General features: G+C 47.3%; 1 protein-coding gene across 2 annotated transcripts in view; it reads right to left on the reverse strand.

Moving 5' to 3' along the window:
- Positions 1 to 28: 28 nt before the first annotated feature.
- Positions 29 to 15,974, reverse strand: part of ITPR1 (inositol 1,4,5-trisphosphate receptor type 1) — a 327,597-nt gene continuing 311,651 nt past the window's right edge. For both annotated transcript variants that reach the window (XM_019504707.1, XM_019504708.1), the window contains 2 exons: positions 9,401 to 9,562; positions 29 to 763 (listed from right to left, as the gene is read on the reverse strand). In XM_019504707.1, the coding sequence (XP_019360252.1) occupies positions 677 to 763; positions 9,401 to 9,562 (249 nt within the window). In that variant the 3' untranslated portion in view covers positions 29 to 676. The remainder of the gene's footprint in view (positions 764 to 9,400; positions 9,563 to 15,974) is intronic.

The following is a 15,974-nucleotide window of genomic DNA, read 5'->3' on the forward strand; positions in this document are numbered from 1 at the left end:
CATTAAAAAACAAAATTCTTTTTTTTTTTTTTTTTTTTTTTTTAAATGGATACCAATTTAACAACTCCTGGATTCCCAGTGTTATCCCTGGGAGGGAAGAGGCAATGAGATACGGCATTATAGCCTATTTACACATATGGTACAAAAATGCCCAGGGGTATTGAAAATCACCAGTAACACAGATTTGGCAGCAGCCTCATTTACATCTGTAAATTTGATACCATTTATTACATTGTACTAAACACACCAGATTTGAAGACGCGCACTCCCTTCCGGATGTCCAGGAATTGCAAGGGTATTGTGATTGCATAATTCATATTGCACAATTGTATAAAAACATAAATACTAGCTATTCTAGTTTTTAAATACAAAATACATGTCACATACTTTAGTCGATAAACCTTTTCAAGTGCAATGCAGGTGCTCTCTTTAGTCCTTCTAAGAAAAAAGGCAATTTTGATACTTTTGGCACAAAAATAACGCCCCCATCATGTGCCAACAGTTCTAATTACAATACATATGCCCCAAACTTTTTAGTAGCAGTCATATACATACAGTATAAAAACAGGGTATTTACACAATGAACTAAACATACAGAAGCAGCCTTAGTGGTTGAATCTGACCTCTTGTTTAGCATTTTCATGTTGCTGGGAGAGGGACAAGTGACCCTGCTGATTTATGCTGGTTGCTGTGGGTTCGCATTCATGGGAGGAGGATGTCCGAGGAGGCCGATTCGCTGTTTCTGCTTCCTCTGTTCTGTCATCTGGAAAATTAAAAAGGTTTGCTCATTAGACCTAGATACTTCCTCCACGTCAGCTCCCAGAATGAACCATCGCTGTAGTTTGTGGTTAGGGTTTATTCTGAAACCCACTTTCTACAAATAATGCACTTCCGTTTGCTACCCGAAGACCAAAAGGCAACTAAAACCCCTGTTTTGTGAACCCACTGGGGAAGTCTGTGAATTTGCTCATGTGACTGAGCATTCTGAGTTGTTACAAGTGTTTTGCAATTAAAAACTGTTCTCTGAAAAAAAAGGCAACATGACTGGCATGATGTTAACCCAGACAGCAGCTTGCAAAAACTTCCTGTTGCTGGGGCTTCACTGTAGATGGTCCATTGTTTCCATTATTTGCTTGGGGAAAAGGAAGGATAGATTGCGTCTGGAAATACCCAACTGTGTGGAGGGAGTTCACGTGAATACTTCAGCTCTTTAGTTAGAAGAACGCACACATCACTTCTGACTTGGCAGAGCCTAGATGCGAAGCAATACTGCAAGCAACGGGACACAAGAGCCCTGTTACATTATTTCTTATGCACATATAGGTCTGTACATCAAGACTTCAGGATCTCGAGTCTGAAACTTATATAAAATTTCCTAATATAAACTAGGAATTTTTGTCATTCGTAATTCCCACCAAATGAAGTAACACGACCAGGGAAAGAGAAAAAGGTATATGAGCTAAGAAAAGGGGCAGGACTAGTAGAAAAAAAGCAAGATCACAATCTTTCATTTTTGGAGTTCAGGACCCGGAAAAGCCATAATCCACCTCTGTCCTTTCACCTGTTCCCAGCACCATGCTAGAACCCTGCTGAGATAGGTGGACCAACTTTAACCTGTAGTTAAAGCTGGTCCACATATCTACCCAGCTAACTTAGTGGAAATGCTGTAGCTACATTTGCATGGTCTCTAGTCCTGTTAGCTCTGCTGAGATGCACAGCTAAATTAACCTGCGCACATAGTACCATAGTTCTGTGGCAACTCATCTTCCAGGTCTGGAGGTTACAGATGTGAAGCAACACAGCATATTTCGGCAAGAGGCCACCTGGGAAAGTAAGTCACTTGTAGCAACATGACCCACGAGAGCTGCAGGTGTTGTGCATCTCTGGGATCGGGCCTGAAGCAACTTGTCAAAAGCCGGAGGAAGCCTTTACAGGAAATAAAACTCTGCCCCCACCTGTGGTCTAACACCAGCTGATTCTTTGCCTCTGCCAGCCTGGGTGGGGCAGCACCTCTTGTACTAGTGCACGGGCTGCAATTTTTGTGACTTGCATCACACGTTCTTGAACCCCTCCATCCCCACTCATTCCCAATGGCATTGTGGTTACCACATGAAAAACAGCCACAGCCCTTTTCTGCTTGTTGCTCTTCCCCCAGACCCAGCATACCAATTCTTAATAAAAACAAGACTATCGCATCTCCCAAAGTACTTTGAGTCTTCTCCCATTTCAGAGGGTTACCTTGTAGGCTAACAGGAGTTACATCACAGAGAGATACAAACAAATGGCTTTCAGATATTACTCCTATCCTATCCGGATTTAAATTCAGAACCAGATTCACCGGACAGTAATTTTTCATTAAAACTAGAATATCGGATCTTCACCGGTTTTCTTTTTTGGGGGAATTATTACCGACTTGTTTTGCATCCGAGTTCATCTGAAAATGCACAATATTTATAGCAGCAAGTGTATCTATTCACACAAGGACCCAGGTTGTTTATCAGTTAAATTTTTCATTCGAGACATTTGACTTCAAATGTCAACTAAAATAATTGACTGGAGAGTAATCCATGCCAGGATAATGGATAGCACGTTTGCATTTTCAGCTCTCTACCAATAAGTGTACCTGAACAGATTTGCATAAAATCTATAAGTTCAGAGACAGTGAATAAATTCTCCTTTTCAAAAAAAAACCAAAAACAAATAAAAAAAAATTGAACTTTAAATAATTATGTTTGGAGTTTGTTGCGGAAGATGAGTCAGCCAGACTAGATGGCCCTGAACAAGTCAGAAAGATCCATATGCTACCATCTTCTACTGGAAGGGTGAAAAGCATTTCAGACACTATTTACTCTCATTCATCTCCACGCAGTATTATTTAATCAATGTCTCAAATCCAGCTTTCATCGTCGACAACTGGAGCCGAATGACGGAGCTGGATGCTGTAAGTGGTGGAGTGGCACAACTGCGAACAGAACCCAAGAGTCCCAGCTCAGTTCCCTACTCTAACCTGCAGAAACACGGGAGTTTGAAATCAAGTATGAAATGCAAAGAAAAAGAAAAACTTGTTCATCTTAAAATCAGACCCCCTGGGCAAAGTAATACAGGATATGCTTTCAGAGAGGACAAGATTTGGAATGGGACCTGAACGGAAACAGCTCTTCACAGGACAGATGATGCAATCAAAAAAAAAAAAAAAAAAGGAAAAAATAAAGGGGTTGGGGGGAGGGGGAAGAGTGAAAATGGTCTGTAAATGGTATTTTGGGGGTTTCATTTGACCAACTGAAATGTTGATGCAAGGGTCATTAAAAGGAGATCTTTCTGAATAGAAAAATAATCCAACTGAGCGCAAGGTGAAAAAAAGAAAAAAGAAACCTACAGATGGGATGCTACTGTTCTGACACTGTTGTGCGGTGGAAGAGACACAGAACACCCTAAGCCAGAAGAGATGAAGCCGTTTTCATCTTTATCAATGGACTTAATGAGAGAAACTCTTTCAAAAGCCAACAGCTGTAATGTCTGTTACGTAGGAACACAGTACGGGAAAGGACCTCCCGAGGCCACAGAGGCTGCCACAGGCATGACATCATCCTTTCCGTACATCTGCAATGAGTTCAAAGCAGCCGAGAGTTTAATGGTTCCTGGTACGCTTTGATTGTTGTGTTATACCAAAGAGACTTTCAAAGTGGACACACAGAACTGCTGTGAAAAATGAGAGTTCAGTCCCTAGGAACCTACTGGACCAATTCGCTCACAAAGCAAATGAATGAGAGGTTTGCCCTTTTTTTGATTTAAAGGGAAAAAAATCCCTGAGCTAGTTCCTCTTCCTGGAGACGGTTGCTCCTACTAAGGAAGAGAAATGCCCTAGCTGTGTCGCATAATTGGAGCATCTTGCAACTCGAGCAGGCTTCTCTCAATGACCGTACTTAGGGGAATTCCTAAAAGCTATCACCGCATAAACGTAGCTAGTTTCCTCTGCCTTTGCAGCAAAAGAAGTCTCTCAGTGCTACATCCTCTGGTCTTGCTTTCAGAAAGAGTAGAAGGGTTTTTTTGTTTTTTGTTTTTTTTTGCTTTGGCAGCCAAGAGTTCACGCTGGAGGACCAAGTGCACTTCGTCTGATCCAAAGCTGGCTGAGGCGGATGGGAAGACTCTGCTGGACTGCAGACCCTTTAACTGGAAGACGCAGGACACATCTAGCATAATAGTTTCCAGGCAAAATGTCAAAACAGCTGCATGGTGTGTATTAAGCCAGACACTACAGATCAAAGAGCAAACAGAAAAGTAACCACGACCACGGGGCCCAGGAAGTGGTGTCTGAACTCAAAATAACCTAGCAGGTAGCTGGACTTCTCTCTCTCTTCTCTATACTTCTGAGCAGCCCTGGGAGGGATGCGATGGCAAGAGGAACAGTACTCGACCCTTATCAGAAGAGCAGAGCACACAGAGGGGAAGGGGGCAGCTAGCTTCTTGGCCAACACCCTCCTGCAGAGATTAGGGGCTGGGTCCAAAGGCAGATTCAGAGGCTTTAAAAACAGGATTTAAGTGGCCTGTCCAAAAACTGTAATCCACAAAGCCCTGCTCAGCGACTGAGTAAAAAATATCAGACGCTGCCCTCTTGGGCTTGAAAGCTCCCTCAAGGCCTGCACTTCTGCTTAATATGCATGCCCACAAATGCCCTGGTCAGACCACCTAGGTAGGCCACCCCTGCCCAAGCCCCACTGGGCCTCAGACGCTGGCACAGCCGTGTGCAATGTGCTCAATGCTGAGCTCAGCAAGATACACAGCACTCCACTCAACCATGCAGGAGGAGGAGGACGACGACGACGACGTGGTGCCACTCACCTTATTATATAATGACCTAGACACTGGAGCACCTCCCGCAGAGGTGAGACACCCGAGTATCTGCCGCCCCCCCCTCCTGTATCTAGGCCACTGACCTAAAAACCTGAACTCCTCCCTCCTAAGTAGTGCCATAATCATGACACTACTCACAGCCCCTTCTTGCTTGCTCTCCTTGCCCCATGATTACCCAGAACGCTTGTCTGCTCCATGGCCCCGCTTCAACAGGGGGTGTGGAGGGGCCCTCCGCCCGAATTAGTCTGTAGATGGGTGGCCAGGGCACTGCTAGAAAGCAGGAAGTGGAGGGTTTAATTTCTGTCGGTTGAAGAGGGCCAAAAATCCAGGTCTTGCACTTCCTGGGCGCATACTCTAATCATTAAGCTGTTGCATATCCAGATGGACACCAGTGCCACCTCTTCCTGTGAAGCGTACTCTTCAGTAAGCAAGCCACTCCTCTGCTCTTTCAAACACAGCTTGCAGCTGCTTATGTAAGAGAGGGAATATCACTGTTTCCTGCACCTGAGCGCTTTGCATTTCTTGCTGGGTAGCTCTTGGGGGTGCTCTGCGCAGCACGAAGGTTTTTTGGCTAGTCCAGCTCTTCCGTACACTCTCTAACTCCGTGCTGTGGGTATAGCTCTAGGAGCCAGATACTTGAACGTCAAGCATTGCCATGTGCAACTTGCAGGAACCTTGCAGCATTATTTTTCAAGGGGTGCGTCTACACATGCAAAAAAACACACCTGAATAAACTCCAGTGCATTCGTGCCAGAGTTTATTGCTCCTCGGCATACTGTTTGCACATGTGCCCAGGACTGCAGCACCTTGGGCCGGGGTGGCACAGCCCTGGCTGGCCGGGGGAATCAGGGGTCAGCCTGCCAGCCCAGGGCTGCTCCAACCTGGCTCAATGTGCTGCCGAGGGGCTGGCTGGGGTGTGAAGGTGCTTCAGTGCGGAGCTAGCCAGTAGGCAGCCCCCAAAATGAAAGTCCCCTCGCACGCCAGCCAGCCCCCCGTCACCATCTACACACGTCGCGGCGGAGTAAAAGCCTCAACCGTAGGATAGTACTCGTGTCTGGCGGTACCACTGTGAAGACAGTGTAAACTAATTAACAGCACCACAAGTGTAGATAGTGATCGTTTTACTGTGGAACTAAATTAAGGCAGCCGCAATAAACATCTCACGTAAAATGCACTTGAGGAGGATTTCCTAGGTACAGCTTAGTACTAGAGAAAGTCACCACGTCTAGTCTTCTACTGCAGGAAGCTTAACAGTTGAAAAGGCAATGACTTATCCTCACTGGCTACCTTATGCCCTGTGCAAGTCCACTGTGCAAGGAGCAGCAATGAACTGTACTCAACATATAGACTTAAAAACCCTGTACTGGCCAGGCCCCCCAGCTGAGGTCACTGCTCAGTGTTAAGTTTGATGCTACATACAGATTTCTAACAAGCTAGTGCACTTCTCCCTCTACAGTTTGGCACTTCACGTACAGCATACGAAAGAGCTGTGGTACTTGGGTTCATATCCCATATCTGGCATTAATACGGTCCAAAAACGTCTCCCAAGAGTCCCTTCTACTGATAAGAGTCACACAGTTTTATCCAAACACTTATTTAATCTCATGACAGCAGTATCCCCCGGCTATACCCCGCAGCAAACACGCACTGGCTGTCACGCTGCTTGGGAAATGCCATTTGTTCGGATGGAAGTGCAGTACAACCTAAAATGGGAAGAGGCCTAGTCTACACAAATACAAAGGATTCTTTTGAGGCCATTCACATGGGGAAAATGGGAGCAGAAAACTGGAGCGGAGGTGCTGAGGAGCCTTATTCAGGTCACCGCTGAAAAGCCAATGCACCGAAGCCAGTACTCAGCAGAAGAAGAAGCAAGTTATCAGATACCCCGTTAGGCCGAGTCGCACACTGGGCCTTTCTTCACACGAGTTGTACAGGTGACGTAACCATAAATATATCTCGGTTAGGAAGTAAGCATGACAGTGGTCACTCAAAGGTCACGTGGGAGTTTGTGGGGAGGTTTTGGTCCTTTTTTGGAATCAGCTGCATACTAAAGTGTTCAATAAACCAAGCCCCACCAAGACACTACAAATACAAACACACACTGGGCAAACAGTCCACAAAGGTTCATCCTCCACACTACTTGCAGTTCACATCATTGTTAAACATCCCATTGTGCTGTATACCAGGACACTCCACTGCAGGAAACAGTGATATTTCTAAAAAGAAATACAGCTTGAACCATTTAAAAAACAGCTGCAATCATTACGCACAGGCAGGAACTGGAACAAAGAAATTAACACAAGCTCTTAGTGGCAGCTTTTTATTGCGAAAGCTGAGTGTTGCAGCAGCAGGATCTGCTGCAGAGAAGATATTTTAAACGGAAGCTGCAGTGGATAAATGTATACGAGGTGGTGCGACACAAGATGTTTCGTCTACATGGTAGCACACAGTACATCTACCTTGCAGTTGCAAGCGGGACAGCAGCTTCTGCAGACGTATGCAAAGTAGCTTACGCTTGTCTACCCTAAGCTGGTTCTGCTGCCAGAACATCCAATAGCAGACAGCAACCCCCCCAGGGAAACTACCCGACCGAGGACAAGCACATCTACACAGCTGACAGCTCCACACAGCAGCTGTGCTGGCAAGGTATGAAGTGCACCCCAGGAAGGAAGCAGCCTCTGGAACCATAAGAGCTAGCAGAAGACGTGGGGACATCTACATTAGACTTCAGCTGGCACATGGGGGGGGACAGGAGCCTTCTTTCACACTTGGGAGAAGCGGTGCTATTCCCAGTGCTGGTGGGGAAGAGGGGTGCTGCACCCACAGAAAAGCATTAAGTGCAATCTTGCATATAGACAAGCTTTGCTGGCAAACCTGCAGAGTGCAGACCAGTCCAGGCAGCAGTGCATGAAGCTCAGCACGATCTAGCTGCTTGGGTACCCATCCAGTTTCCCAGGTGGGTTTTGCGGTCCACCTTGAGCTCCAGGCTGCAGCACCTACCTGGCTGCTAGGGCTATGCCCTCAGGGTAAAGACTCGACCCAGCCCCTTTGGCTCACAATTCTGGCCTTGGCGTAAGTCAGTTAAGGCCAAACTTTTTTGTGGCAGGTGTACCACAAGGGTAGCCCTGCTCCCTCCGAGTGCCACGCCAGTCCCTTTCGCTTGCTGATATACTGCTCTATACTCTTCTCCCTGCCCTTATCTGCTGCATGCCACACAAAGGGGTTGTGTGCCCCCCATCCCGGCACAGGTGCCACAGGTTAGCAAATTAAACTTTTGCTCCCTCAGTTTTCTACTTCTTATACAAGCTTGACTTTCAAAAGATGGGCAAGCCAGAGCACACGCAGCTCTGCTAGCATTCCCAGTACCACTTACTCGTGTCTCCAAATTCTGGATTTAATAAAACCAAAAAAACCCCACTAAAACCCTAGCTCAGGGGTGGGCAAAATGGTGGATCTGCCTGGCAGCTAGAAACCAGTTTCCCAGCAGCTCCTACTTGCAGTGCTGCAGCCGGTTTCCATGGGGACACCAGGAACAGCGGGGCGGTGACAGTGCGGGGCCAGAGTTTCCATGGAAACTGGCCCCAGCTGCGCTGGCAAGGTGTGTAGCTGGGCAGGGAGCTGCTCTGGGGCCGGGGCTGGGATCTTGCGGTGGTGACAGCGTGGTCCGGAGCTGGGGTAGAGCCGCAGCCTGCTACCTGCACACCCCTGCCTGGGGCCTGTGGTCAATGGATCCCGTCTCTGCCCCGGCTCCAAACCACACCACACGGTCCTGGCCCCAGAGCAGCTCCCGTGCCCTGCCAGCACTGTTGGGGCCAGTCTCCGTGAAAACCCTTACCCCATGCTGTTGCAGCTCAGCTGCTCCTGGGGTCTCCATGGAAACCAGCCGCAGCGATGCGGGCAGGGGCTGCTGGGAAATGGAGTCCGCTGCAGGCCCGACCCGGCCTGTGGGCCCGACTCTGCCTGCCCCTGCCCTAGATAGCTTTTGGGATCAGCAGGGAATGGAAGGACTTCTACACATTGTTTGTAAACCGGGGACTGGCAACCCCTGGTATGCATGCTGGAGCGTGGCACCCAAAGACATTTTTCTTGGCACGCCACAGCCAGCTGCCAGCAGCTGCCCAGAGCCCGGGCCAGCCGCAGCCTGGAGGCTGCGGACAGCTGCAGGGGCTCCGCGGGGGCGCACACGCGGCTCACAGCACTTGGCGGGGAAGGGGCTGGGGCAGCACACCCCAGCCCCTCCCCCACCAGCCACCTGGAGGCATACGTGCAGCCATCCCCAGCAACGAGGATCGGGCCCCTTGCGGCCCCCCCCATCTTGGGCACGCCCAGTTGAGGCGTGGGTGGAGGCTGGGACGATTTTGGCACTCCAGCCAAAAATGCTGTCAACTCCTGCGCTGAACTATAAACATCCGAACCCCACCTGCCTTTGTCGCGCTCCGTCTTGCGGGAAGTGCTGGCTGGTTTGGGAAGGATCCAGCTCTCCACTGAACTGAGATTTTACTCGTCGTTAATCCTTCCTGGCAGCTGCGTGTGCCTGGAATTTCCTTACCTGGTCTTTCAGCTCAGACAGCTGGCCAGACAAGTTGGTCACCAGCTTCATGGTAGACTCGAGCTTTTCCTGCAAGTTTCTCAGCTCGTTCTGCTCCCCTTCGGAATCGCTGCTCACGAGCGACATGGCACGCATCCTGGGGAACCAGTCAAGGTTTCTTTCCTGCAATTCAGACGGGAGGCAGTTAGTGCTGGGGAAGAAAAGAAAAAGTCTGCACATGGGCATCTGCGTGCCTGCTGCCCTTCAGCGCTATCCCAAGAGGTCTCCCGAGTCACGGGCCTTTTATACTTCAGTCTTCCAGGTTTCTTTCTTTTCTTTTCCACCTTGTTGCATAACTGCCTCCTCAGACAGTCTCACAGCTGCAGCAAGGTACTTGAGGTTTGTAAGGGCTGTGTAAAAATAAGGCTTTGTATTATAGCCTTCTCCTTTCCTGGTGCTACGCTCCCCCCCCCTTAAAGACTGGGTATATGTCACCATATTATATAATGCTGTATTGTAAAAGTAGCCAAAGAAAGACTAGAGAAGCATGAAGCAGGCCTAGGGATCAGCTGCCAGAATTCAGGAATCTGCTCTCATCAAATTGCGCTGCCTGTCTTGAGAGGCACCAGACTCTTCCTTGAGCTACCCTGCCCGAGCCCTATGATTAGTTATTTAATCCAACAGCTGCTTTCGCAACCAAATGAACAGAACTGAAAGCTACAGGGACATGTAGGGTACGTCAATGCAGCTTCCTCACGGTGGCCTGCTATTAAATACTTTCCAAAAGCGCACGGGTGAGGTGAATGCGCCCCGCATGCTCTCAAGCCCCTTGGAACCGATTTTGTGCTGGTCAAAAATGGTCAGCTGAAAATTAGGATTTTGTCTACCTATACAAAATTTGACCAAACAGCTCATGTTTGCTGTGGAGGATTTAGATTTTCTAGCCAACCCCCCCCTACTTTCCAACTAAAAACGAGAATTTTTGTTTTTTTTTTTTATAGAAATAGTTTGTTCTCTTTATGAAAAGTTGAACTTTTCCATGAAAAGCCCACTTTCTGGTTAGCTGTTGTTTGACTCTAGCCTCTGATCTGAATTCTCCCAGGTCAAGGGGTTGCGTAGATTAGCAGTTCTAGGTCAGGCTTATGAGTGATCCCAAAACTTTACAAGTAATTGCTTTCAGGACACCTCAAGAAGTACACAGCAATGATGTCACACGCAAAGCGGCAGTGTAAGAGAAAGCCACAAAAAGCACAAGGGAAGCGTGCTTCACATTGACACCTTCAAGTTGCACTGAACTGGTTTCCTACTTCATCTATTCTTACTTTCACACTGGGGACACATTTTTAAACACAAGTTCCACCCAGGAGAGGAACAAAGCAATAACAATGCCTCCACACACTACAGCAGCTCATGCAAGCAGTCCCATGACCTGGTTCTTGCAAGAGCAGGAGACTGACCTGGCACTGTGAGGTCTCAGCCAGTTCCACCACGATCAAGACCTTAAACAAAACCAGGTGAACACGTTTTGTCCTCCCAAATCCACTTCCCTCCAACCCAAAGTTCAGTCAGTGTGGCCTAGTAACACTGATTACAAGTCACCCTGTTCCCTCCCTGTCCTCCCGACGGGACTTTACGTTGGAAGCTTTTGCAACTGGTTTACAGAAAAATATTTCAACCTTTCTCCATAGCAAAGGTGATTTTTCATTGCCCTGCAGATCCTTCTCCCCTATTTCTGCTGCTCCCCAAACCTTAACCCTCTCATTCAACCCCTCTTCCCTCCGAGCAGCCTCTGGATTACTCTTAAATCAGAGAGCTGCTCCAGCTGGGGTGGGTGTGCACATCCTGCAAAGATTTACACTGAATAATACCCTTCCACAGGTCAGATATCATGCCAGGCACCATCTTCCTAGGGCGGGTATCTTAGACCTGCCAGCGGTTCCTCAGGCAGTGAAAGGCGCGAGTTAAGTCTCCCTTGTGAAGCGAGGCAGAAGCTGCCCTGCCAGAGGAGGTCAGCCTTCCCTTCTCCGTCCAAAGGGCGCCCTCCAGTCCACGCCAACGAGGAAAAAAACAAAACAAAACACTGGAGTGCCAAGGCATGGTGGGCTTCAGAAAAATGCTCATGTTGATGCACCGATCACAATCCCAGCTAGGATTTAAACCAGAGTCATCAGCAATAATATTCCTTCCCCTCCAGTGGTAACAACTTCCTAGCTTGGGGAGGAGAGAGCAGGCCTCACTTGTACTCTGAAGCCCAGCACGTCAGCTACTAAATGCTTCTCCTCCCAACACAAACTGAAATGACCACAGGCATCTTCCTCCCCACACTGCCTTATACCACAGACAGGTTTCTCTCTCTAGGTAGCCTAGGTTGTCCACTGGCAGAAGGCCCCGAGGTCTCGCAAATCGGGGAAGGAATTCCCAGCTAGTGCAAGGTGGCAGGTAAGGACAGGCTTTTAATACGAATGCTGACCGGGCTCCATGTCCAGTCACCCACAAATTTTCCCTCTCTCTTTCCACGTTGTCTCCAGATGACTCTGTAAATCTCTAGGCAACTGTTTCCTGAAAGAGCCGACTACCCAAAGGAGAAGGGGGGCGGGGGTGGCAGGAAAGACTACAAACAGTAATTTGTCCTTATCTGCTAAATTTTGTTAACAGATGCTACAAACATAGTAAACTTTTCTAATCTTTGTGCAACGTTAGCGTTAGTGATAGCTGCAAGTGCTACAGGGTTGTAATTTGATCACTAGACAGGAAAGCTGGGCTGTATGACCACAAATGGGCGGAGAAACTTAACTGAAGGTGTTGCTAACTTCTGATTTTAGCAGAAGGTTCATAATATTTTACTGTTTTTGTGTTTCTTTTAAAGCTCCAGCTCCTGGAATCAGGTGAGCTGGTGAGAATCTTTCTTCTCTTTTAAGTAGTATTTGTCTAGCCCTAGGGGTTGCAGAGTTAAAAAAATAATAAAAAAAAATAAAAATAAAAAAAACAACGAAACTTATGACCTATATGAGCTCTGAAGGCTTAAAAGAGCCCAAGATTTATTTTGTAAAAATCTCATGCGTTTCAAGTGCATGACTCATGTTTTAAAGCCAGCAGTTGGCAACACTTCTATCATGATGTAATCTTTATGCTGAAAATTATTCTGAGAACAACTGCAAAGGGTTAAACAGGACACGTAGGAATCCTGTTTAGACAATATCCTTACCAGAGCAGCATAGTTGCCATATGTTGGCAGTCGGTTTTATATAGCTTAACCACTTCACTGCTGCTTAATTACACACAGCTTGTATATCTGGCCCAAGGTCAGAATTTATCTGGTAGCATCCAGTTGCTACTGAATTGGAATCGAAGGTGCAGACAGAAGTGCAGCACCCCGCTGTAACTCACAGTGCTTCACACGAAGTGCCGTGAGTTACAGAGATCCCCCGCAGGGGTTGGGGGAATCCAGTTGCACTTTAGAGCATCTGTGAGTGTGTAGCTGCTCACCACTAGCCTGGCCTTCCCTTCTCCCAGCCCTGGCACTGTTTTCAGAATGGGAGGAAGGGGAAGAGCCTCGGAGGGGTTGGGGGGGCTTCAATCCACTTGCCCGACTCTCCAGTGCCCCAGACCAATCTTCCTCTCCTCCCTTCCCCCCCTCCCAGTCTGAGGACAGCAACAGGACCAGGGTTCAGAGCATCATGGGATTGGGCCCTTTTCAAGCACCCTGCAGCCATGAACTTCTGTAAGGATGTGCACTTCTGCAAGGTCATGTCTGTAGAGTGCTTTTAGTGGCTGATCGTGTGACAGCGCCCCAAAGGTCCATTCAAACCGTCTGGCTGATAGTATCGAGCAACGGAAGGCCGAAGGGACAAACCATAGTAACATGTTGTGATGCTGGTAAAACTGGCCCCTTCGTTTCCCCAAAAAGCTCTTAACTCCATATAATTGTCATGATCCCTTGGTAAGGCAGCTAGATCAGGAATAACGGTTGATATTTATGCATAGCCTCTCTGACGACTCTTGGCGAAAAAACAAGCAAACCCAACAAATTCCCTTGTGAACCTCCCCTTGCCCCCAAAGAAAAAACCCCCAAAACAACTCTGAGATACAAGTAGGACCCACTACAACTGTATCTAGAATATGCCCAAACACCCCTCATTAAAAAATGAACAATGAAGATAACAAATGAAACCAAAACTAAAAAGGGGTATGGAAAGGTTGTTTGCTGGAAAGCCTGGTCTGTGGAGGACTGCAGTTTGTGTTTTACTGTATGCAACAGAGCCTCTACCTTGTGCATCTCCCAGCAGTATCCAGTTTTCACAGAGAAATTCAATTCAAGGTTGAATAAAAGATTTATATCTTGTTCCAGTTTCTGGTGAACTTTAACAGAGCACCCCCAGTGTCTATGGAGAGAGACAGAACCTTACATCTTCTATTCAAAAGACTCGGGAGCTTTTTAAAATGCACTAAATGAGCCATAAATTTCAAGCTTTGTTCCCGATTTGATTCCCTGCCTGCACACCTTCCTCCCCGCCCCCTGCCACACTCCTGGCATCTCGCATACCAATGCCGTTATGTACTGTCTGCTGTGGTACTCCCACAAGGCGAAGCATCACGATCTGGCTGTGCAGTCAGCTCCCTCTTCCCGTCACAGTAGCAGCTTCCTCTGTTTATAACAGATGAACCGACTAAAGCCACTGCTGGAAGCTGGCTAACCACAAGTGCTGGGTTTCGGGTTAGCTCTTTTCTAGGTAAAGTTGGAAAAGTCCCTGCCAAACAAATATCATTAAATCTCAGACATGGGGGCGATGCTGACCAGTCTCTTAAAATGTCCACGATTGGAAACTTGAAGAAAAGGAAGCTGTGCTGCATGATGTAGATGCAATTCGTTCTCAGAACTGCTCGCTTCCACTGAAGGGTTTGTTCCAAGAAAGGTTTCCGAGGCAACCTCAAAGAGAAAATGTGCCAGAAAAGCATATCCTTTTGATAACCTTAAGATCCATTATAGCTCCGTTCCTCAAAAAAAAAAAAAACCAGGGCTTTTAAAAATTATTTTTTAAAAGCTTATTAAAAAAAAAAATTAAATAAAAGGAACAGAAATAAGCTAGGTTCCAGCCTCAGCTTCTCCACCGGTGCCCCACAGGGCCTTGCAGAGGTTGTTACTGGATTTCCGTTTAGATGCATGATAACTGGTACATTGACTATCACTGGATAGCATAGGTTTAATTCACTTCTTGTCCAAAATCCTGCATTTTCAGAGCCCTTCACTTGCGGACTGTCAAGCGGGTTATTTAATATCCTATGGGCAAAAGCAGAACACGGTTTTCTACAGCATGCAAATTTCAAATACACACCCATATCCTCACAGAGCTAAGAAACATATTTGTGAAATGCTTTGAAAACCAGAACAGCAGTACACATGGGCTTGCTTTGTTTTTAGGAAGCAAAGTGAGATCATGGGGTGCTTCTTTTCTCTATTATCTGAAAAAAAAAAAAAAAAAAAAAAACCCCAACAAACCAACCAAACCTCAACCCCCCCCGAAACCCAGAACAGACCAGCTTTTCCAAGGGGCTGCATGCCACTGCCTTTACTCGGCATCTGTATTTCTTTGCACTTTCATATAGATGGACACTGACGGTTGTAGCCATGCCACATTGTGCCCCTTACTTCCTCTCACTGGCCCAGCCTTTGCAGATCACTTTGCATGGATGTTAAGGTTCGCTAACTGCAAACTTGCAGCAGCCACGAAAGTCAGGTGACCACAGAGAACGGCATCTGCGGACAACAGGTCTCGCGTGCTGAGCAAGACTGCACGGACGTGTAAAATAATCATCATTACCCCTGTATCCTAGAAACAGTCCAAAGTCTGCCAACTACACACTGCTACAAACTGCTGCTGTTGTTGGGCAAGGCAATTTCGTTGCAGTTTTGTGTGAGCATGATGAACAGCTGCTCTGGGATTTCCTGAAGGAGATTTCCTTGTTCCTTCAGAAATTAGGTTGATGAAAAAGGGTGGTGCTGTAGTTGTAGCCGTTTGGTTCTAGACATAAGAAAACTGGGACACTGTACACCATCACTTGAGCTAGCCAGAACAATTAATTGGTCCAAGACGTAACAACCAGCTGCCCTTACGATGATCTTACCAGTTATTATTAAGTGTGCTAACAGTAAGAGACCCACCTATTTCTTGTGCAATATATCTGGAGAGAGCACGAGATCAGCTGACCTCTGACATGGGGTCAAGTGCTCAACGGAACCGTTTTTTGGGAACATCAACTGTTTTTTGCAACGCGGGAAATGGGGAACCTACGATTCCGTATTCAGACTAGTCCCAGGAGCCTGGCCAACAGTGAGCCACATCCTCAGTGCATGCGCATCGCTGGCTCAGGGTCTAGCTCAATGCCTCAACACATCACCTTGTACTGGGCCACTGAACTCGCACGTGGGGCAATAAAGGTGACGCAGTTATTAGAGGTCCCGTGGAACTTTCCCAAGTCTTGGGTAGTTTATTGCTCTTACCCCAGTTCTCCCACAGGTTTCTAGGTGGATGTACTACCTGCCCACACTTGTTTGCTCATGCATTCATTACCACTCCCCTGCACCCCCCCCCCCCAA

The sequence above is a fragment of the Gavialis gangeticus genome, unplaced genomic scaffold (assembly GCF_001723915.1).
Source record: "Gavialis gangeticus isolate Ggan-Ray unplaced genomic scaffold, GavGan_comp1, whole genome shotgun sequence".
NCBI classification, from domain to species: Eukaryota; Metazoa; Chordata; order Crocodylia; family Gavialidae; genus Gavialis; species Gavialis gangeticus.